At 53.6% G+C, this 23,393-nt stretch overlaps 1 protein-coding gene across 1 annotated transcript in view; it reads right to left on the bottom strand.

The window, feature by feature from the left end:
- PPIL2 (peptidylprolyl isomerase like 2) overlaps positions 1–23,393 on the bottom strand; it is a 361,075-nt gene that overhangs the window by 6,813 nt on the left and 330,869 nt on the right. Inside the window, exons 17-18 of the mRNA XM_078667958.1 lie at positions 12,341–12,413; positions 5,652–5,714 (exon numbers count right to left, since the gene is read on the bottom strand). Coding sequence (XP_078524084.1) covers positions 5,652–5,714; positions 12,341–12,413 — 136 coding nt within the window. The remainder of the gene's footprint in view (positions 1–5,651; positions 5,715–12,340; positions 12,414–23,393) is intronic.

Below are 23,393 nucleotides of genomic sequence, written 5' to 3'. Positions count from 1 at the left end.
AAAAGAACCCCACCGACTTCCCTGGATTTATAGCCAAGCCAGATATGGTCTCAAATCGTCTGAAGATAGACGCCAGGTGTGAGTGGTCTCCTTCCAGGTTTCGGAGGAATACTAAGATATCATCAGCATAGATAGAGACCATGTGATTCGCACATTCCACTGGTATGCCCTCCTCGCCAGCCCTGGTGCGGAGCGCAATAGCCAGAGGCTCCAGCGTCAGAACAAACAGTAGTGGTGACAGTGGGCAGCCCTGTCGGGTGCCCCGATGGACTTTGTAGCTGTCAGACGTGTGTCTGCCCGTACGTGATCTAGCGGTCGGGCCTGTGTACAGTAGGCGGATCCATTTTATGAGGGCCTCCGGAAAGCCAAAACGATGTAGGACTTCAAACATGAAGTTCCATGTCAGGGAGTCAAACGCTTGGCGGAGATCCAGGGCTATACAGCCAGCATGTGGTAATGTATGAGGGGTAGTCGTCATAAGTGCGTGGAGGCGTCTCGAATTTTGGGAGGTGCTTCTCCCTGGGAGGAAGCCACATTGATCAGCATGGATCAGGCCAGGGAGGTGGTGCTGGATCCGCATGGCAATAGCCTTACTAAGTGTGAGAAGTTGGCCTGATGTGCAGTGCTCACTGTTCTAGTGATCACTATATATCAGTCCAAACAACCCTTATTGATGATTGGTTGTAAGTCAACCTTATAGACCAGCTATCCTAGTAGCATGGATACGAGCAGTCTAAGGCTAAGACTCTAGAGGGCGTGTTAAGCCAGCTGTTTTACCATCACATTACCCCTTGAACACCCAGTGAAAGGACACCACACAAGTTGTTATGAAAATAAACAGTGTATTTATTTATAACAAGACTACCCTGTCTCTTTATGAGACAGGGAGCTAAGCACACAACAAAACTCTTATAAAAATACTTAAGTTAGCACAGTATACACAAATGCCCGAGGGGCACGAAAAACCATATACTCTGAAAGTGGAATACGAAATTACTAGCAGGTAAGTACAGTACTAATAGGCTTTGGAATCGCTAGGACTTGACTATAGAATCGTTAGATTACTTCTAGGAGGCCCAGGGGACTCGGGTGCAGAGTGTGCACTCTCACGCGGGATGCGGGACAAAGTCTATGATAGCTAGTAAAGTTAAAGTTAGTGTTCACGGGCGAACCCGACCTGGTAGGGAGAAAACGACAGTGGATCCTGACCCTTGGATAGTGAGGCTATGCTGGGGCACCGAAATGCCGAAGTTACCTAGCACAGGGGCTGCAGCTGCATAGGTCTCAAAAGACGTCGGGAATCCTCGTAGACGAACCAGGAGCCTGGAAGAAAGATGCTGGCAGGCGACCAGTGAAGAGAGTTCGAGTTGATCCAAGCCTGGATCTTGAAGATGGATGACACCTGACAGCAGAGGGGACCAAGTTCGTGACTACTAGCCAGTAGTCAGGTGGCACCAGGAGGGCACCGGATGGTAGTCACCTCGACTAGGTGAGTGGGCGACGCTAGGCTCTGCAGATCTCACGGACCAGGAGGCGTTGTCGGCGACCAGGATGGAGGGGCGAGCTGTCCCACGATGGATGAAGCTGTCGGTGTCGAAGAACCCAGGATTGGGCAACAAAGCCTTGGCTAATTCAAGCCCACGCGGTGGACTCAAAATGGCGTCTTGAGTGGACCAGGAGGGTCCGGGGTGCTCCTCTTCTGGAAGGGAGCAAGAGCCAGTCTGGAGCAACCAGACCAGCAGCAGTGATGTCGTCGGGCGTCGTTCAGAAGGCCACAAGCCAGCGGGCTAGTAGCCAAACAACGCGGTGAGCAGCAAAAAGCAGAAGGGCCCCACGCCGATCGTGGAGATGCTGGGGGGCTGCTCTTCGGTGCTGGAGCTGCTCAGGGTTGGGGCTTCTCGGACCCCAAAGCAGGAGATTACTCGGCGGGCTTGCTGTGAAGAAGTCGTGCAGTCTTGGCAATAGTCGGTCCCTTGAGGTCTCGTCGCACTCACGGTTCTCAGCTTGGCTGTAGAGGTGAGTAGAGGTCGGAGGTGCCAGGGAAGCCGGGTCTTGTCGAGCTGGGCAGTCGGATTCCGGAGGAAGGACTTGCAGCAGACCGCAGTGTTCTTAAGGTGGTGCCTGCGGATGCAGGGTGACTACTCCTTAGCCACAAGGGAGAATCTTGAAGAAGAAATCTTGATGTCCTTTCGTAGAAAGTTGTGTCTTGATTCCAAAGATGATCTGATTTGGAAGGGGGCCAGTTCCTACCTTTATCCTGAAAAAGGGGGCTGGCACGCGACTAAGTCCTGCCCTATGGGTGGGACTAGGAGGGGGGTGGTTACACCCCTCTCCTTTGGCGGGCTTTCCCCAGGCCAGGGGCTGGAGTGCCCCTGGAACTGGTTTCAGCCGGCCTATGCACAGTGAGCACCGGGGTGCCACTTGCAGTCACCTTCCTCTAAAGCCCTGCCTACCTAGAATACACAAAACCCTGTCTGGGACGGTGCTGGCACCGCCCCTGGCAGGAAACCCTTTGTCCTTGTCTCCTGTGCTGGGAGGACTCCCAGCAGCAGGAGGGCAGACTTGTGTCTCGGTGGCAGCATCCATCTTGTGGAGCTGAGGCTATGTCTGACTTTAACCGGGGTTACAGGTTACATACATGTCGTGTCCCTCTAGAAGGGTGGAATGCTAACCCCGTCGCCAGAATTGGCGAGGGGTTAGTATTCCAATTCGTATGACACCTTACTCGACATGTTTTGATAAAGCGATACCAGAGTTGGCATATAACCGCGAGGATTATAATGCACTTAAGAGTATATGGTATGCGATATCATGGAAACGGCTAAGGGATGGATCCCGAAAGCCGCAGACAGGCTCAGCTCATGCCAGAGCACTATCTCACACGATTCCAAGCACTCTGCCTTCAGGATTGTTAAGGCCTGCCATAGGAGTGACTGATAGGAGATCTGTGTGTCCATTTTTAGGGTTAGATATAGGTATACTATATCTAAAGCAAAGGGTGATTACACCACCTTGCCCCAGCTGTCAAGCAGCCAGTTGTGTCAGATTTGGATGGCCAGCCAGGGGTGGCATAATACATGCTGCAGCCCGTGGTAGGCCCTGGGTACACCTATGCCCTGGGTACCTAAGGTACACTGTACAGGGACTGATAAGGTGACTCAGTATCCAATTAGATATGTACCTAAGGTACATGGAATCCATTTTACAGAGAGAGCAGTAGGCCTGGGGTCCTGAATAGCAGGGCCCCAGGTCAACTAAGTCAGAAAACCAGCAAAACACCAGGAAAAAAGTTGGGGGCAACCATAGTCAGGGATCTACCTTCCTACACTAGGGATCTTATATTCCGCGGAGAGCATGGAGAGGGGCCTGTAGTTGCCCACCTCCAGGGCGTCCCTACCGGGTTTTGGGATAGAGATCACCAAGGCCTGCATGGTGGTAGCTGGGAGATGGCCAGTCTCGTAAGCAGTGTTATATATTTTCTCCAGGACGGGGACCAACACGTCAGCATATGTTTGATAGAACTCCCCTGGCAGGCCGTCCATGCCCGGGGTCTTGCCTCGTTTGAGTGCGTGAATTGCTATCCTTATTTCGTGCTGTGTGATAGGCCCAGCTAGGGCCGGTTGGATTTCCGGGGTCAACCTTGGGAGCGTGAGCTCTTCCAGGAAGTCTGTCATGACCTCTCCAGCCTCCACGGGGGGTGAAGCGTAGAGGTTCTCCAGGTGAACTTTAAACACATTATTAATTCCTAGTTGTGTATGCACTAGTTCGCCTGCTGCGTTTCGGATAGCCGTTATTGTAGGGCTCTCTGGGGCATCCCTGACCAGCCGTGCAAGTAAAGGACCAGATCTGTCCGCCTCCGCCTGTTGGCGTTTCAGGTATGTCCCATAGTCCATCACCCTCAGGGTTTCCAGCAATTCAGCATGCTCAATGTTGCACAATTGCAGATCAGTTTTCCTGTCGGGATCCTGCCCTGCCGCAGTCTCAAGGTCTCGCAAGCGCTTTTCTGTGTCGCATAATTTATCATGGATTTCCTGTCTAGCTCCTACTAGTCGGCCTATAGCAGCCCCCCGAATTACAGCTTTCATTGCATCCCATACAATTAGGTTCGAGGACGCCGAGTCCCAGTTTGTGACAAAGTAGTCAGTTAAGGTGTCAGCTATATGTGATTTAAACGGGCCATCCTCGAGTAACGCGGGATTAAGTCTCCAGGTAGGGACCGGCGAGGGTATCTTTCCCCAGTGTAGATCAAGTGTTAGTGGGCGGTGATCTGAAAACGTTTTAGCTAGTTAGTCTGACGTGGCGCATCTGGTCGTGATGGAGTTGGAGCACACAAATCTGTCTAATCGAGTATGTAGGTTGTGTACGGGGGAGTAGCATGAGTATTCTTTATGTGTTGGGTGTAGTGCGCGCCAGGTATCAGCCAACCGCCAGCCCCGGAGCCATGTCCCGAAAGATTCTGATAGTTTATGTACTCCCGCCGCCTGGAGGGGGGGGGTGTGACCTATCGAGGGTGCATACGTCCACTTCACAAAATGTGGCGGCAGCAGGACGATGAGAAGTCTGCAGTTGGATAGCGTGTCATACATAAAGTGCATTACTGCAGTAAGTCATTAATTTGATGGATACCTCTAAATCATAGGATCCTCACCTTTAGAATAGATACCATAGCAGTAACGCCCAAAGGTGGAGGTCTGGCGAGTAGAGTCAGATCAAATAATTGTGCAGAATTAGCAGGCTTGGATGTCACAGCAGTATGCGTTTCATGAACATAAGAACCAGGGTCCACGTCGCAGCCAGGTAGATGTTAGAATAGGCATTCCTCGTGCCAAAGGTATAATAACAAAAACAACAAGGCGATGGAAGGAATGTCTGAATTAGTCTCAGCCAATGGCAATCACTCTGGGATGCATTTCAGACCATTGTTCACCCACTGTGCGATTCTAGACAGAGACCCTCCTTATGCAAATCAGTCTTGGCCCTGCTCCAATAGGAACAGTCGAGCCTGAACTGCCCGGCCAGGTATCCACCAGATGGGAACACAAGCAACCCTACTCTGATTTAGGCCTACTGAAGTATCATCACTGAGAAGGGCTGATACTGATTTGGAAGACACGCCACTGCATGAGCAAAGTGACAAACACAGGGATGCACAGGGTGCAAACACACAACACCAGAAGTTTACAAAGTGTAATAACCAGCACACATCCTGTACATCAGCACACTATGGTGCACATATGGATATGACAGAACACAGGTGACACAGGGTGCAAACAGAAACACTGGGATAGAAGACACAAGGAATGCACACTGAGGGCAGAGATCTCCAGAGCATAGGAAGGGGGATGGCACTCAAATGCATAAAGGGACACACCAGGCACAGTGAGGCACACACTGGAAGACAAGGGACTTTCATGAAACACACACAAGGCACATTCATGGAAGACACAGCATTCACGGAACACGCACAAGGCACATTCATGGAACACGCACAAGGCACATAGAAGAATAAAGAAAAATATACAGGACAGGTTTTGGCACATAGGGCAAACATACGTCTAGGTGCAAGGAGCACACTGTGAAAAAGGGAGCGTGGAAGAAGACGAAGGCAAACAACAAACAGGAAGACAAGCGCAGGGCAAACATGCACTCACCTGGATATCCGCTTCCTCATAAGGGTCCACAAATACAGTGACACTCAGGATTTTAATGTCTTCCTGTGGAGAGAGAAACTATCATTGCAGTGGAAAAGCACACTTGAATATTAGTACACTACTTTACAAATGTAGCAGATTATGAAGGTGTAACTGAGTGACCATGTCAGTTCCATCACTTCGCATCACAAACATTATTTATTATATATTTCCTTTATAACAAATGACCCCTGAGGTTCTTGCCAATGGACACACTGCTCTGTCAAGAGAACAGACTTTACACATGGGCCTTGCTCCTATGTCACGTATCTATATCATAAACAAGGACCCCATACATGGGGACGAGAAACAGCTCCTACCCTGGTTGCCTGGCTATGTGACCGTGCTGAGAAGAGGCTCCTGTTTTTCAAGACTAAGTTGCCCTTCCTATCTGCCCCGTCACAACACATAGCGGGAGACGTGGGTCAGTGCTTGGGCGAGGAGGTAGCGAGGGACCCTCCCATGTGCATACCTACTGCTTGGACACGGTCTCTTGACAGCCTGCATGGCCTCTTGCGGTCTATGGCCTTCCACGCACACAGACTGGAAGGGGGGCAAAGTCCAATGAGACAGACAGCTGTGGAGAAACAGGAAGAACCACACGTGCTGGTGGGCTAAGGAGTGTGGGCAGCTGCCAGGCATGAAGAGACACCGGGACTCTTTACACACCGGAACTCCTGGTCAAACAGATGCCTAGTGACCTGGACCCCATCCACCACGTCTTATGGTTCCTTTAAATATGGAAAGAGCTGCTCTTTCACATTATTGGATTAACCTTTTGCACCTAGGATGTTCATTACATACCGGCAAGACGCCCCAGTGAGTTTACTCTCACTACTGGCATCTGTAGGACACAAGTGCAATTATATATGCATTGTAACGCACCTGGACGAAATGTGGCAGGTTCTGATCACATTGAGCCCAGTTCGTGAATCCCAGGTTTCCCACAGAACAAAACCTGGGAGGGGTGGGAGGTTGGGTTAAATGGGAAGGTTAAAAAAATACAGTGATGAGCTAATAACTTGTGTGGAGTTTTACAGGTCTGTCAAACGCTTGCCGCGCTTACCTTGCTTGCGATATTTTGAGTTTAATTCGGGGGGGGGGGGGAGGAGTGGACCTTAAAGGGGTGATCAGAAAAGCAGAAGTACTCATTTCAAGTTCCACAGGCGTCTTTGCTCTTTACTACAAAAATAACTCCTGATGGGAAAGACAGCAGTCTTTGAATGAAAGTAAAACTTTTAATGCCGGGAAGTCCATTCCTTGGTTTGGAGTAAATCAGTTTAGTAGTTTTCAAGAAATTAGCATTACAATTAATGGGTCAGTGGGTTTGAAAAGGTTAAAGAATAGAACTAGCCGGACTGTTAGTCTAATATTCAGGTTTGCAGACTGTCCATTGATTTACATTTAAAAATAAAAGTCACAAATGGACAAAGAAACGTTTAGCTTCCGTTGTCCATTTTGCGCCTGCAGAACCCAAGGATGCTCTGCGAACCCCTTAAAACATGGTCTGTGTATAAAATAACCTGCCAGGGTACAGACCAGGCCTAACGGCTCTCCGGTGTTACGCAGGTTTGAGGGGCCATGCATATAAGATTAGCAGTCTGCGGCCAGTTAGCAAATTATTAGTAAAAATTACCACTTGTTTGCCCCCCCCCCTCCTTTCCTGAAACAGTGCCCAATGTTGATGTCTCTGTGAGAAACTCAATATAATAAGGGTTCGGTAAGCATGCTAATTTCCTGCCAAATTGTACACTGGTCCATGATACAGCATCAAAGATGCTAGCAAAAAATGACTTTTACCCCTCTTTAACTTTGCTCCTTCATCAGATCTGCCAGAAACGTGAGATTTCTCCACGGGACTGAACAAGCGAACAGCCGATCAAATATCACGCTGATGTGTTAATCAGCGCAAAAAGTGCTTGCAAATACACACTTTGTGATCCTCACCCCCCCATTTAACCCCGTTTAACTCTGCACCTTCTTGACGTGTATTCCTGTAGTCTATCAAGAGTAAGCTGAAAATGAGAAGGGCTCTTAAATGTCATGCAAGGTTATTTCCATATGAAAGATTGTGTAACACCCTGCCCCCCCTTTAAAATTGCTCCCCTTTTGTTTGAGCTGCATAAAACGTGACTCACCAATTGAAACAACCATTCTATAGGCTTGTCAAACTCTATGTCGCTTTATGAAGGCAGCAGCAGGTGGCGGCCTGCATGAGGTTGGGCAAAGGATGCTGGCTCTGGCCACGCCCTGCAGCCAACCCCGCTGTGCGTGGCCCATGGCTGTGCGCAACAAGGGTTGACTGTCCACGGAAAGTGGGTGCATGGATCTTTTGGATGTGATATATGATCTTAAAAAATCCCAACCGTTGCCGGAAATACACAAAGGTTAAAAATGGGGTCACGGCTGGCTTTGTTAAGTTTTTAAAAAACTCAGAAATTCACCTACAAATACAGATAAAGTGCACTTATGGTTTTGAATTAAACCAAAACCCACCGAAATGTACAAGTTATACTTAGGACCACAATCCATAACTCACACACCAGATGCAATGCTCATGACCTCACAATGGGCCAGATTCACAGAACTAACTTAAGACAAAATCCTAAACTTACTACTTTTGGTATTCACAGAAGGCATTTAGTAGTAGTAAAGTTAGGATGTTGTCTTAAATTAGTTCTGTGAATCGGCCCCATAATCTATACCACTATATAACCATACCTAAAAGCAAAATGTAAATAAATAACACTTCTTTAAACCAATATATACTACTACATGCATAGTCATTCCTTTCTAAATGTTGAGTGCGCTATGATGTGTAATTTAATACGTAAGCTGCTTTGTAACGGTTGAATCTGCTTCCGTCACATTAAAGGCCCCGCGGGCACCAGCGCTGCAGTGGGTGGGTGAGGTTTGGTTTGTATGGATGGTTATGCGAGCTGTGGATTGTGATCTGAACCATAAACTTGAGAATTTCAGTGGTATTTCGGTGTTAATTCAAAACTATAATTCCACATTAGCTGTGTTTTTAGGTGAATTTATATATATAATAATTTATATATTACATCTTTGGCTTCTTTAACTATATAAAATGCAGTATAATTAAAACTCATATATGGAAATATTTTACTGATCCCTGTAAAATAGGGATTTTATCATCATAACGACGGCCCCAACCCGCTCTTTACTATGGCGTACTACTAGTGTTATGCAGCACGGCGGGGCGGCTACTAGTGATATGCAGCACGGCGTGGCGGCTACTTGTGATATGCAGCACCGCGGGGCTACTAGTGTTATGCTATGGCGTGCTCCCGAACCGCGGCCTGCCGCCCTCGCCTGAGGGAAGCACGCATGGCACCGGCGTGCTCCCGGACCGCGGCCTGCCGCCCCGGCTAAAGAGGAAGACGCATGGCACCGGCATGTTCCCGGACCGTGGCCTGCCGCCCTCGCCTGAGGGGAGGACGCATGGCACCGGCATGCTCCCGGACCGTGGCCTGCCGCCCCGGCTAAAGAGGAAGACGCATGGCACCGGCATGCTCCCGGACCGTGGCCTGCCGCCCTCGCCTGAGGGGAGGACGCATGGCACCGGCATGCTCCCGGACCGTGGCCCGATGCCCTTGTCTGAGGGGAGGACGCATGGCGCCGGCGTGCTCCCGACCACAGCCTGCAGTCCCGGCTAAAGGGGAGGACACATGGCACCAGTGTGCTCCTGGACCGCGGCCTGCCGCCCTCGCCTGAGGGGAGCACGCATGGCACCGGCGTGCTCCCGGACCGCGGCCTGCCGCCCTCACCTGAGGGGAGCACACATGGCACCGGCGTGCTCCCGGACCGTGGCCTGCCGCCCTCGCCTGAGGGGAGGACGCATGGCACCGGCATGCTCCCTGACCTTGGCCTGCCGCCCTTGCCTGAGGGGAGTACGCATGGCACCGGCATGCTCCCGGACCGTGGCCTGCCGCCTTCGTCTGAGGGGGGACGCATGGACCGTGGCCTGCCGCCCTCGTCTGAGGGGAGGACGCATGGCACCGGCATGCTCCCGGGCCGTGGCCTGCCGCCCTCGCCTGAGGGGAGCACGCATGGCACCAGCGTGCTCCCGGAACGTGGCCTGCCGCCCCGGCTAAAGGGGAGGATGCATGGCACAGGCGTGCTCCCGGACCGTGGCCTGCCGCCCCAGCTAAAGGGAAGAACGCATGGCACCGACGTGCTCCTGGACCGTGGCCTGCCGCCCTCGTCTGAGGGGAGGACGCATAGCACCGGCATGCTCCCGGTCCGTGGCCTGCCGCCCCGGCTAAAGGGGAGGACGCATGGCACCGGCGTGCTCCCGGACCGTGGCCTGCTGCCCCGGCTAAAGGGGAGGACGCATGGCACCGGCGTGCTCCCGGACCGCGGCCTGCTGCCCTCGCCTGAGGGGAGCACGCATGGCACTGGCATGCTCCCGGACCGCGGCCTGCTGCCCTCGGCAGAGGGGAGGACGCATTGGCACCGGCATTCTCCCAGAACGCGGCCTGCTGCCTGGCTAGAGGGGAGGACGCATGGCACCAACATGCTCCCGGACCGCGGCTTGCTGCCCTCGGCAGAGGGGAGGACGCATTGGCACCGGCGTTCTCCCAGAACGCGGCCTGCTGCCTGGCTAGAGGGGAGGACGCATGGCATCTGCGTGCCCCGGGACCGCGGCCTGCCACCCTGGCTAAAGGGGAGGATGCATTGGCACCGGCGTGCTCCCGGACTGCGGCCTCCCGCTCTGACTAGAGGGGAGGACTCATGGCACCGGCGTGCTCTCGGACCGCGGCCTGCCACCCTCCCTAAAGGGTAGGACGCATTGGCGTGTTCCCGGACTGCGGCCTCCCGCTCTGACTAGAGTGGAGGACGCATGGCACCGGTGCCAGCCTGCCACCCCTGCTGAAGGGGAGGACGCATGGCACCGGTGTGCCCCGCGGCCTGCTGCCCTCGCTACAGGGAAGGACGCCTGGCACCAGTGCCTCCTGGATCACAGCCAGCCACCCTTGCTAAAGAGGAGGACGCATGGCACCGGTGCCACCTGGATCCCAGCCTGCCACCCCTGCTAAAGGAGAGGACGCATGGAACCGGTGCCACCTAGATCCCAGCCTGCCACCCTTGCTAAAGGGGATGGCTCATGGAACTGGTGCCACCTGGATCCCAGCCTGCCACCCTTGATAAAGTGGAGGATGCTTGGCACCGGCGTGCTCCTGGACCACGGCCTGCCACCCTAGCTAAAGGGGAGGACGCTTGGCCCCGGCGTGCTACTGGACAAAGGCCTGCTGCCCTGGCTACAGGGGAGCACGCAGGGCACCATCTTGCTCCTGGACCGCAGCCTGCCGCCCTGGCTACAGGGGAGCATGCATCGCACTGGCGTGCTCACGGTGCGCGGCCTGCCACCCTTGTAACAGGGGACGATGCATGGCACCAGCGTTCTCCCGTACCACGGCATGCCGCCCTCACTACAGGGTAGCACGCATGGCACCGGTGTGCTCCCGGAAAGCGGCCTGCCGCCCTTGCTAGAGGAAAGGACGCATGGCACCGGCGTGCTCCAGGACCGTAGACTGCTGCCCTTATAAAGGGGAGGACGCATGGCACTCTGCCTAAGTGTGATGGAGTGGATCACACTGCTAAAGCACAAACCCACAGAATTAGAAGCATGGCTCAGAAAAGGTTGCCCATAGCTCTCAGTACCGGAGCATGGCGCTTACCCCTGAATTTACAGTTATAACTTGAAAATTCAAAAACAATGTAAACATAAAACAAAACAGGTCTAGGGCATGGGCCAAGCTCTGTGGGCCACACACTTTGCCCAGGAGAGGCTGGCCTCCTATGGTGGGTGGGTTGGATGAAGGGCCTGAGCCCCCGGGCCCGGCAGCTCCAGCACAGGTCCCGGCAGCACGCCCTGTCCACTGGCCATGCCCTGCTGTGGGCTGGGCACAGGGACTGACCAGGTCCAGTTTGTGGCAAACCCCAGCTGTGCACAGCTGAAGGCCGTAAGCAGCGGGGGCTGGCAAAGAGGTGCATCACACACAACCCATGACATTTACTGAAAAAAAGTTATGATTCTGGCTAAATATATTTATTCCTCAGTGTACGACAGTGTAAAGGCAGAGTTATGGTCATTACCACAGCATCACTTTTGGGCTCCTTGGAGGGTACAGGTAACAATTACATTTTCAAGATATATGACGTCACCGCCTCTGAAGGTATTTCCAACCGTGCTGCGCATGGCTGTGTGCAGTGGGAGTTGGCCACAGGGTAGACCCTGCATCTAACCCGCTATCGGGGTGAATAACTAGTTAGAGATTTGTCGGCCCTTGACACTTGCTGTTGTTTTCATAGGGTTGCAAACGCAATAGGGGGCCCCCAAGGGTCAAGTACCCCCTGCCCTGCCGTCTGACCACACTATTTTACCCAATCTTGTTTGGAGCTTTTTCTTGTGCTCAAGATGCAGCATGCTGCCCATTCCAAGATGGCAGCGGAAATATGCGTGCAGCAGGCACGCCCTTCTCATGACTAGTGATGCAGTAATGGACTACCGGCAGGAGGCTGCAATCAGCAGTAACTATTGGCAGATAGGAGTCAGGGGAGGACCGAGACAGCAGAAGGGGCTCTGTTGGCGTCAGGGGATGACCACATGAGAGATGCTTTACCGAGGGACGATCAGTCTTCGGGTCTGCGTCCACATTCTCCATGGCCGTCACCGTCTCAAAGCCTCCAACGACCCTAGAGAGAGAAGAGAATGTTACTTCACTGTCTCGATGAACCCTGGGTCATGGGTCAAGGAGGGACTCTGGGAGTTCAAGGCACAATCGAGGCACAAACGGAATGATGGCGCAGCTCAGGCACCCAGAGGCACGCCTGGCGCAACGCAGAGGCACGCCTGGCGCAACGCAGAGGCACGCCTGGCGTCACACAGGGGAGGCACACCTGGCGTCACACAGGGGAGGCACACCTGGCGTCACACAGGGGAGGCACACCTGGCGTCACACAGGGGAGGCACACCTGGCGTCACACAGAGGGAGGCACACCTGGCGTCACACAGAGGGAGGCACACCTGGCGTCACACAGAGGGAGGCACACCCGGCGTCACACAGGGGAGGCACACCTGGCGTCACACAGGGGAGGCAGAGGCACTCCTGGCGTCACACAAAGGGAGGCACTCCTGGCGTCACACAGGGGAGGCAGAGGCACTCCTGGCGTCACACAGAGGCACGCCTGGCGTCACACAGGGGAGGCACACCTGGCGTGTCACAGGGGAGGCACACCTGGCGTCACACAGGGGAGGCACACCTGGCGTCACACAGGGGAGGCACTCCTGGCGTCACACAGGGGAGGCACTCCTGGCGTCACACAGGGGAGGCACTCCTGGCGTCACACAGGGGAGGCACTCCTGGCGTCACACAGAGGGAGGCACACCTGGCGTCACACAGAGGGAGGCACACCCGGCGTCACACAGAGGGAGGCACACCCGGCGTCCCACAGAGGGAGGCACACCCGGCGTTACACAGGGGAGGCACTCCTGGCGTCACACAGGGGAGGCACTCCTGGCGTCACACAGGGGAGGCACTCCTGGCGTCACACAGGGGAGGCACTCCTGGCGTCACACAGGGGAGGCACTCCTGGCGTCACACAGGGGAGGCACTCCTGGCGTCACACAGGGGAGGCACTCCTGGCGTCACACAGGGGAGGCACTCCTGGCGTCACACAGGGGAGGCACTCCTGGCGTCACACAGGGGAGGCACTCCTGGCGTCACACAGGGGAGGCACTCCTGGCGTCCCACAGGGGAGCACTCCTGGCGTCACACAGGGGAGGCAGAGGCACTCCTGGCATCACACAAAGGGAGGCACTCCTGGCGTCACACAGGGGAGGCACTCCTGGCGTCACACAGGGGAGGCACTCCTGGCGTCACACAGGGGAGGCACTCCTGGCGTCACACAGGGGAGGCACTCCTGGCGTCACACAGGGGAGGCACTCCTGGCGTCACACAGGGGAGGCAGAGGCACTCCTGGCGTCACACAGGGGAGGCACTCCTGGCGTCACACAGGGGAGGCACTCCTGGCGTCACACAGGGGAGGCACTCCTGGCGTCACACAAAGGGATTTAATTTCACAAAGGGATTTAATTTAAAAAAGGGGGTGGTGATGGACAGAGTATCTGAGTTAATCAGAACACTCCTACCCAGTCAACAGATCAGGGCTTGATCCATCACCGTTTTTTAGCTCACTGCACCATCCCAGTTCAGAACCTGGCTATATGCAAATTAGTCTGTCCCTGGCCCAGTGCATCATGGGAACAGGGCAGACCAAACTACCAAGCCAATTCTTCACTGGAAAGGAAACAAGCTTCCGGGGACCGGTTTCTGGCATTACAGCCGTCTTCGGCCCGGCTTGCTTGAATCCTGATGGTGCAGTGAGCAAGGAACTCATGTCTGAGCATACCCTTCCACACTCATGGTGGCCAAAATAATTTCAAAAAGGGGGTGGTGATGGACAAATGTGAGTCCCTTGCTCACTGCACCATCAGGATTCAAGCAAGCTGGGCCGAAGACGGCTGTAATGCCAGAAACCGGTCCCCGGAAGCTTGTTTCCTTTCCTGTAAAGAATTGGCTTGGTAGTTTGGTCTGCCCTGTTCCCATGATGCACTGGGTCAGGGTCAGACTAATTTGCATGTAGCCAGGTTCTGAGCTGGGATGGTGCAGTGAGGTAAAAAACGGTGATGGATCAAGCCCTGATCTTTTGACTGGGTAGGAGTGTTCTGCTTAATTCAGATACTCTGTCCATCACCACACCCTTTATGGATCGTTTTGGCCACCACAAGTGTGGAAGGGTATACTCAGATGTGAGTCCCTTGCTCACTGCACCATCAGGATTCAAGCAAGCCGGGCCGAAGACGGCTGTAATGCCAGAAACCGGTCCCCGGAAGCTTGTTTCCTTTCCAGTAAAGAATTGGCTTGGTAGTTTGGTCTGCCCTGTTCCCATGATGCACTGGGCCAGGGTCAGACTTATGTGCATGTAGCCAGGTTCTGAGCTGGGATGGTGCAGTGAGCTAAAAAACGGTGATGAATCAAGCCCTGATCTTTTGACTGGGTAGGAGTGTTCTGCTTAATTCAGATACTCTGTCCATCACCACCCCCTTTATGAATCGTTTTGGCCACCACAAGTGTGGAAGGGTATACTCAGATGTGAGTCCCTTGTTCACTGCACCATCAGGATTCAAGCAAGCCGGGCCGAAGACGGCTGTAATGCCAGAAACCGGTCCCCGGAAGCTTGTTTCCTTTCCAGTAAAGAATTGGCTTGGTAGTTTGGTCTGCCCTGTTCCCATGATGCACTGGGCCAGGGTCAGACTAATTTGCATGTAGCCAGGTTCTGAGCTGGGATGGTGCAGTGAGCTAAAAAACGGTGATGGATCAAGCCCTGATCTTTTGACTGGGTAGGAGTGTTCTGCTTAATTGAGATACTCTGTCCATCACCACCCCCTTAATGAATCGTCAAACAAAGGGAGGCACACCTGACATCACACAGGGGAGGCACTCCTGGCGTCACACAAAGGGAGGCACACAGGGAGGGCACACCTGGCGTCACACGGGGGGCACACCTGGCGTCACACGGGAGGCACACCTGGCGTCACACAGAGGGAGGCACACCTGACGTCACACAGAGGGAGGCACACCTGGCGTCACACAGAGGGAGGCACACCTGGCGTCACACAGAGGGAGGCACACCTGGCGTCACACGGGGAGGCACACCTGGCGTCACACGGGGAGGCACACCCGGCGTCACACGGGGAGGCACACCCGGCGTCTCATGGGGAGGCACACCCGGCGTCTCATGGGGAGGCACACCCGGCGTCACACAGAGGGAGGCACACCCGGCGTCACACAGAGGGAGGCATACCTGGCGTCCCACAGAGGGAGGCACACCTGGCGTCACACAGAGGGAGGCACACCTGGCGTCACACGGGGAGGCACACCTGGCGTCACACAGAGGGAGGCACACCTGGCGTCACACAGAGGGAGGCACACCTGGCGTCACACAGAGGGAGGCACACCTGGCGTCACACAGAGGGAGGCACACCTGGCGTCACACAGAGGGAGGCACACCTGGCGTCACACAGAGGGAGGCACACCTGGCGTCACACAGAGGGAGGCACACCTGGCGTCACACAGAGGGAGGCACACCTGGCGTCACACAGAGGGAGGCACACCCGGTGTCACACAGAGGGAGGCACACCCGGTGTCACACAGAGGGAGGCACACCTGGCGTCACAGAGAGGGAGGCACACCTGGCGTCACACGGGGAGGCACACCTGGCGTCACACGGGGAGGCACACATGGCGTCACAAGGGGAGGCACACCCGGCGTCACACAGAGGCACGCCTGGCGCAACGCAGAGGGAGGCACACCTGGCATCACACGGGGAGGCACACCTGGCGTCACACGGGGAGGCACACCTGGCGTCACACGGGGCACACCTGGAACACACAGAGTGAAGGCGCAATTTAGGAACACACAGTGTAAAGGCGCAATCCAGGCACACACAGTGTGAAGGCGCAATCCAGGCACACACAGTGTGAAGGCGCAATCCAGGCACACACAGTGTGAAGGGGCAATCCAGGCACACACAGTGGGAAGGCACAATCCAGGAACACACACTGTGAAGGGACAATCCAGGAACACACACTGTGAAGGGACAATCCAGGAACACACACTGTGAAGGGACAATCCAGGAACACACAGTGTGAAGGCACAATCCAGGAACACACAGTGTAAAGGCACAATCCAGGAACACACAGTGTGAAGGCACAATCCAGGAACACACAGTGTGAAGGCACAATCCAGGAACACGCAGTGTGAAGGCACAATCCAGGGACACAGTGTGATGGTGCAATCCAGGCACACACAGTGTGATGGCGCAATCCAGGCACACACAGTGTGAAGGCACACTCCAGGCACACACAGTGTGAAGGCACACTCCAGGCACACACAGTGTGAAGGCACACTCCAGGCACACACAGTGTGAAGGCACAACCCAGGAACACACAGTGTGAAGGGACAATCCAGGAACACACAGTGTGAAGGGACAATCCAGGAACACACAGTGTGAAGGCACAATCCAGGGACACAGTGTGATGGCGCAATCCAGGCACACACAGTGTGATGGCGCAATCCAGGCACACACAGTGTGAAGGCACACTCCAGGCACACAAAGTGTGAAGGCACACTCCAGGCACACACAGTGTGAAGGCACAACCCAGGAACACACAGTGTGAAGGGACAATCCAGGAACACACAGTGTGAAGGGACAATCCAGGAACACACAGTGTGAAGGCGCAATCCAGGCACACACAGTGTGAAGGGGCAATCCAGGCACACACAGTGTGAAGGCGCAATCCAGGCACACACAGTGTGAAGGCGCAATCCAGGCACACACAGTGTGAAGGTGCAATCCAGGAACACACAGTGTGAACGCACAATCCAGGAACACACAGTGCGAAGGGACAATCCAGGCACACACAGTGTGAAGGCACAATCCAGGCACACACAGTGTGAAGGCACAATCCAAGCACACACAGTGTGAAGGCACAATCCAGGCACACACAGTGTGAAAGCACAATCCAGGCACACACAGTGTGAAAGCACAATCCAGGCACACACAGTGTGAAAGCACAATCCAGGCACACAGTGTGATGGCACAATCCAGGTACACACAGTGTGAAGGCGCAATCCAGGCACACACAGTGTGAAGGCGCAATCCAGGCACACACAGTGTGAAGGGGCAATCCAAGAACACACAGTGTGAAGGCGCAGTCCAAGAACACACAGTGTGAAGGCACGATCCAAGCACACACTGTGTGAAGGCACAATCCAGGAACACACAGTGTGAAGGCACACTCCAGGCACGCACAGTGTGAAGGCACACTCCAGGCACACACAGTGTGAAGGCACACTCCAGGCACACACAGTGTGAAGGCACACTCCAGGCACACACAGTGTGAAGGCACACTCCAGGCACACACAGTGTGAAGGCACACTCCAGGCACACACAGTGTGAAGGCACAACCCAGGAACACACAGTGTGAAGGCACAATCCAGGCACACACAGTGTGAAGGCGCAATCCAGGCACACACAGTGTGAAGGCGCAATCCAGGCACACACAGTGTGAAGGGGCAATCCAGGCACACACAGTGTGAAGGCACAACCCAGGAACACACAGTGTGAAGGCACAATCCAGGCACACACAGTGTGAAGGCGCAATCCAGGCACACACAGTGTGAAGGGGCAATCCAGGCACACACAGTGTGAAGGCACAATCCAGGCACACACAGTGTGAAGGCACACTCCAGGCACACACAGTGTGAAGGCACAACCCAGGAACACACAGTGTGAAGGCACAATCCAGGCACACACAGTGTGAAGGCGCAATCCAGGCACACACAGTGTGAAGGCGCAATCCAGGCACACACAGTGTGAAGGGGCAATCCAGGCACACACAGTGTGAAGGCACAACCCAGGAACACACAGTGTGAAGGCACAATCCAGGCACACACAGTGTGAAGGCGCAATCCAGGCACACACAGTGTGAAGGGGCAATCCAGGCACACACAGTGTGAAGGCACAATCCAGGTACACACAGTGTGAAGGGACAATCCAGGAACACACAGTGTGAAGGGACAAACCAGGAACACACAGTGTGAAGGGACAAACCAGGCACACACAGTGTGAAGGCACAATCCAAGCACACGGTGTGAAGGCACAATCCAGGCACACACGGTGTGAAGGCACAATCCAGGCACACACGGTGTGAAGGCACAATCCAGGCACACACAGTGTTAAGGCACAATCCAGGTACACACAGTGTGAAGGGACAATCCAGGCACACACAGTGTGAAGGGACAAACCAGGCACACACAGTGTGAAGGAGCAATCCAGGCGCACACAGTGTGAAGGGACAAACCAGGCACACTCAGTGTGAAGGCGCAATCCAGGCACACACAGTATGAAGGGGCAATCCAGGCACACACAGTGTGAAGGTGCAATCCAGGCACACACAGTGTGAAGGGGCAATCCAGGCACACACAGTGTGAAGGGGCAATCCAGGCACACACAGTGTGAAGGCACAATCCAGGCACACACAGTGTGAAGGCGCAATGCAGGTATGCAGAGAATCAAGGCACAAGCCAGTCACATTCAAGAAACAGAGAAACAAGACAATACTGGCAGTATATATGGTATCAAGGCACAACCAAACAGGTGGACAACCAAGACACAATCTAGCGCACAGAGGATGAAGTTACAAATACTCCAGGAAGGCAGAGAATCAAGGGACAAGCAGGGCCCATTCCAGGCACATGGAGAACCAAGATCAATCTAGGCACAGTGAGAATCAAGGAATAAGCCATACACAATGCATGAACATGGAGTACACACTATGAAAACTCAGGGATTCAAGGCACAAGCTAGCCACAAAGAATGAAGGCACGAATCACCACTTCATACATGGTCTGGAGCACTCGAACCCCAGAGATGTTATTAAAATAACCCACAGTGACCCATCAATGAGCCAGGACTACACTCCAAGTGTAAGACCTAAGACGTCAATTTTAAAACCTCATTCACATCACAGGATCTAAATGTATAAGTCTTCTTATAAAAGTGTATCTACTACATACGATCACAATCTCCAATAGGAATATATTTGTGAATAGAGCCCTGAAGAAGTCCAGCAGGACGAAACGCATTGGCTACTGTGGCTATTCCTTTTTTTAAAGAAGAAGAATGCGAACAAAAATAAAGAATTATCTTCACAACACAGCCAATGGGGAATACGAATTATTGAAATTGTGCATGAAATGTTACGGTCTTGTGCTGAATTACCACAAATAAGATTTAATATTCACCTTGAAATGAGTGCCGGACCATTGCAATTGTTCAGCTCAGAGATACACAGTACAAGCCAGCCACAATCCAGGTACACAAAGAACAAAGCCGCAATCCAGAAACGTGGAGAACCAAGGTGCAATGCAAGCACACACAGATACACAGTAAAAGAAAGCCACAATCCAGGCACACAAAGGACCCATCCACAATCCAGAAACGTGGAGACCCAAGGCACAATGCAAGCGCTCAGAGATACACAGTACAAGCCAGCCATAATCCAGGTATACGAAGGACCAGGCCACAATCCAGAAACGTGAAGAACCAAGGCACAATGCAAACACACAGATACACTGTACAAACCAGCCACAGCCCAGGCGTAGAAAGAATGAAGGCACCATCCGCGTACATGAACACAATCGAGGCATGAAGAGACTCAATGAATAAGCCAACCAGAATCTATGTACACAAAGAACTAAGGCACAGGAACACAGAGAACAAAGTCGAATGCGAGCACAGAGACATTTAAGGTCGAAGCCAGCCACAACCCTGGTAGACAAAGAAACAAAGCAAACACGAGGAGATGATGGGCAGAGCGCTGAAACTTTTCAGACACTCAGGACGATGATGGATTTAACCTGTGACTGGGGGTGAGTGTCTGAAAAGTTTCAGCGCTCTGTCCATCATCCCTTGTGTTTGCTTCGTTCGCTCTAAGTTGGCAGGGTATGCCCAGACCGTGGGTCCCTTTCTCACTTTGCCACTGGATGAAGCTAGACTGGCTGATGAAGGGGGTTGCACCGAAACCGTTCCCGAATGCTTGTTTCCGGTCCAGGGAGGTCTTGGCTTGGCAGTTCGGTCTGGACTGCTCCCATGAGGCACAGGGTCCAGACTGATTTGCATATGGCTGGATCCAAACTAGGGTGGCCAAGTGAGCTAAAGAATGATGATAGATTCTACCCAGATCTAAAGACTGGGGGGGTGAGTGTCTGAAACTTTTCAGTGCTCCGTCCATCATTTCTTTGTGTTTGCTTTGTTCACACAAAGAAACAAGACAGAACACAAGCGCACAGACTTTCAAGGCCCAGGCCAGCCACAGTCCATGTACACAAACGCACTTCGGTAACGATATATCTGTAAGAATCAGTAGTTAGTATTAGATTCCTTACCTTAGAATATCCCCAGGCGTCAGACTGGATCCGGAAACTTTTGCGTAGCAGTACCCCTGCGCGTCGGTAGGCGTCGTCTGCGGCTCCGCGTCCGTCGTTGGCGCCTAGATGACGTCGCCAGAGTACTTAGACGCCGCCCTCGTGCGCTGACGTCAGTTCTTATACACAGCTTTTCCGCGCCAGAAACGCAGAGCCATGATAAAAACCAACACTGGTGCCAAGAAACTAGGGCCCTGAAAGGGGATGACCTTAACCCTAGATATCGGTTCGCAGAACGGGGAGGATGGGTTGGGGCGGTAAGGAATCTAATACTAACTACTGTTTCATACAGATACATAGTTACCGAAGGTAAGTAACTTGTGCATCTGAAAGAAACAGGTTAGTATTAGATTCCTTACCTTAGAATAGATACCCCAGCAATACCAACCCCAGTGGAGGGTCTGCGAACCAATAATCACACCAGAAAGTCCTGGAGGATGGAACAGCCAAAGAAGCTATCCCTCCGGACTTGGCTGTCCAGCCAGTAGTGTCTTGCGAACGTGTGCAGCGAGGCCCACGTAGCTGCCTGACAGATGTCCTGCAAGGGGACTCCCCGGCCCAGGGCAGTAGTAGCCGCCGTGGCCCGAGTGGAATGGGCCCTCAGCCCAACAGGAGGCTCCTTCTTAGCCAAAGAGTAGCATACCTTGATGCACAATACGACCCACCGAGAGATGGTCCGTTTGTGCACCGCCCGTCCCTTCTTTGGGCCCACGTAACCAACAAAGAGTTGGTCATCCACCCGGAACTGGCGTGTGCGATCCAAATAGAAAGAGAGCGCACGTTCTGGGTCCAGACGCTGGAGCCGCTCTTCCTCTTTCGAGGGATGCGGAGGCGGAAAGCAGGTGGGCGAGGTGATAGACTGCCCGATGTGGAAGGCCGTGACTACCTTGGGCAGAAAAGAGGGTCTTGTCCGCAACACAACTTTGTCCGGATGGACAGAAAGGAAGGGAGGCTTGGATGAAAGAGCCTAGAGCTCACTCACTCTCCTGGCAGAGGTGATGGCAACCAGGAAAGCAGTCTTAAGGGTAAGAAGACGGAGAGGACAGTTATGAAGTGGCTCGAAGGGAGCGCACATCAGAAAAGTAAGTACAAGGTTCAAGTCCCACTGAGGCATCACGAAAGGAACAGGGGGAAACATATGAGTGATGCCCTTTAAGAATCGATTAACAACTGGGACTCGACGTTGTGAGACGTCGGAAGCGCCGGAGGGACTCGGCTGCGGTGACTCACATTGAGGAGTCTCCAAGACGGACTCGTGATCGTTTGACACGCCGTCTTTTTGATGCTCGACGGTATACCCAGTATTTGCGAGCACAAGGTTTCCAAATGGAGGATTAAGAATAAGAGACCCAACCATTTGCCCTGATGAAATTGCCAATGACAAGGCAATGAAACATGTTGGTCCAGTTACAACATCGAATGGTATCAATTTAACCCTTTTTTTAAAAACAGTGCAGTTTGGCAGCACCAGAATAAAATCGATTCAGCCAGCCAAACCTCACTATTTTATATTTTATGTCTGTTGGTGTTGGGTGTAGGTACTTGTCAAATCTTTTCCTGAACACTTTTCTCGGTCCTACTAGGTAGTGTATTTGTACACTCTCTTTCTGTCTCTTTATCCTGTTTTGTGCACATCTTCCTGCACTTTTTTCATCCTCCTAGCAAGGAAAGTAACCGATGATGAGAAGTGGGTAGACCGGTCATTCATAGACCGGGAAGCCCCTCGGGTGTCACGTCCGTGAGGTAATTTCCTTGCTCTCACACATATTTTCTTTATGTGTTGTACCCTGTGCACAGTGTTGTTTGTATGTTTTAAGGCATGTCCGGACCTGTAACACAGTACTGACCTGATCTGGCCGCTTGGTGAGCCAATAGGAGGTATGGCCCCTTGAGTTACGGAGTCTGAGATTCACAGCATGCAGGCTGAATAGGGCTTTTTGTTTCAGATTTGTTGAGTGGGGGACCGCCCTATATAGCCTTTCCCCTCGTATCCCTTTCTGATTACTTGAACAAAGAAGGCTGATCAGGTAGCCTAAAGAAGGCGGAAAGGGCAGAAAGGTAGCCCTTGATAGTGCCCAGAGCAGAGCTGTTGGACCCGGCCTTGTGGCGTGGTTCCCCCCGTTCCTCAGCACCCCATTAGCGTAGCCCTGCACCCAGAGTCCCCTGGTCGCCCTGCTCCCTGTACGCCCAAACCCCGTAATCAACGACCAGTCCCGCATGTCCCGTCCCGCTCCCGAGCGCCCAGAACCTGCATGCCCCACGAGGCCCGGCAGCCATTTTCCTTCCCCGAGACCCCCGACTCCCTGGGCCTAGCATGACCCAGGCCCCAGCGAAACTTAGACTCCAAGGCGCGCCAATCCCGGCTGGGGGGTAAAAGGCTCCCCGAGTGAGATAAGCCAGGGAGTTTCGATGGCACCTCCGGCCTCACCCGAGGGACTGGTTGTTGTCACACCTTGGGCCCTCCCCTGTGGGCCAGTTTCGATTGCACCTCTGGCCTCCCCGAGTGCTGGCCCCAGACGCATCTTCAAAGGACCAAAGAGCCAACCGCCGGACCTCTCCAACAGCCAGCCCTCAAGGCCTGAGACCTCCGCCTGCGAGGGTACGGACATCAAAGGGCCACTGG

The sequence above is a fragment of the Lissotriton helveticus genome, chromosome 11 (genome assembly GCF_964261635.1).
Source record: "Lissotriton helveticus chromosome 11, aLisHel1.1, whole genome shotgun sequence".
Classification (NCBI taxonomy): Eukaryota; Metazoa; Chordata; class Amphibia; order Caudata; family Salamandridae; genus Lissotriton; species Lissotriton helveticus.
Note: the sequence above shows the minus strand (reverse complement) of the source record. Positions and strands in the feature narration are given on the sequence as shown.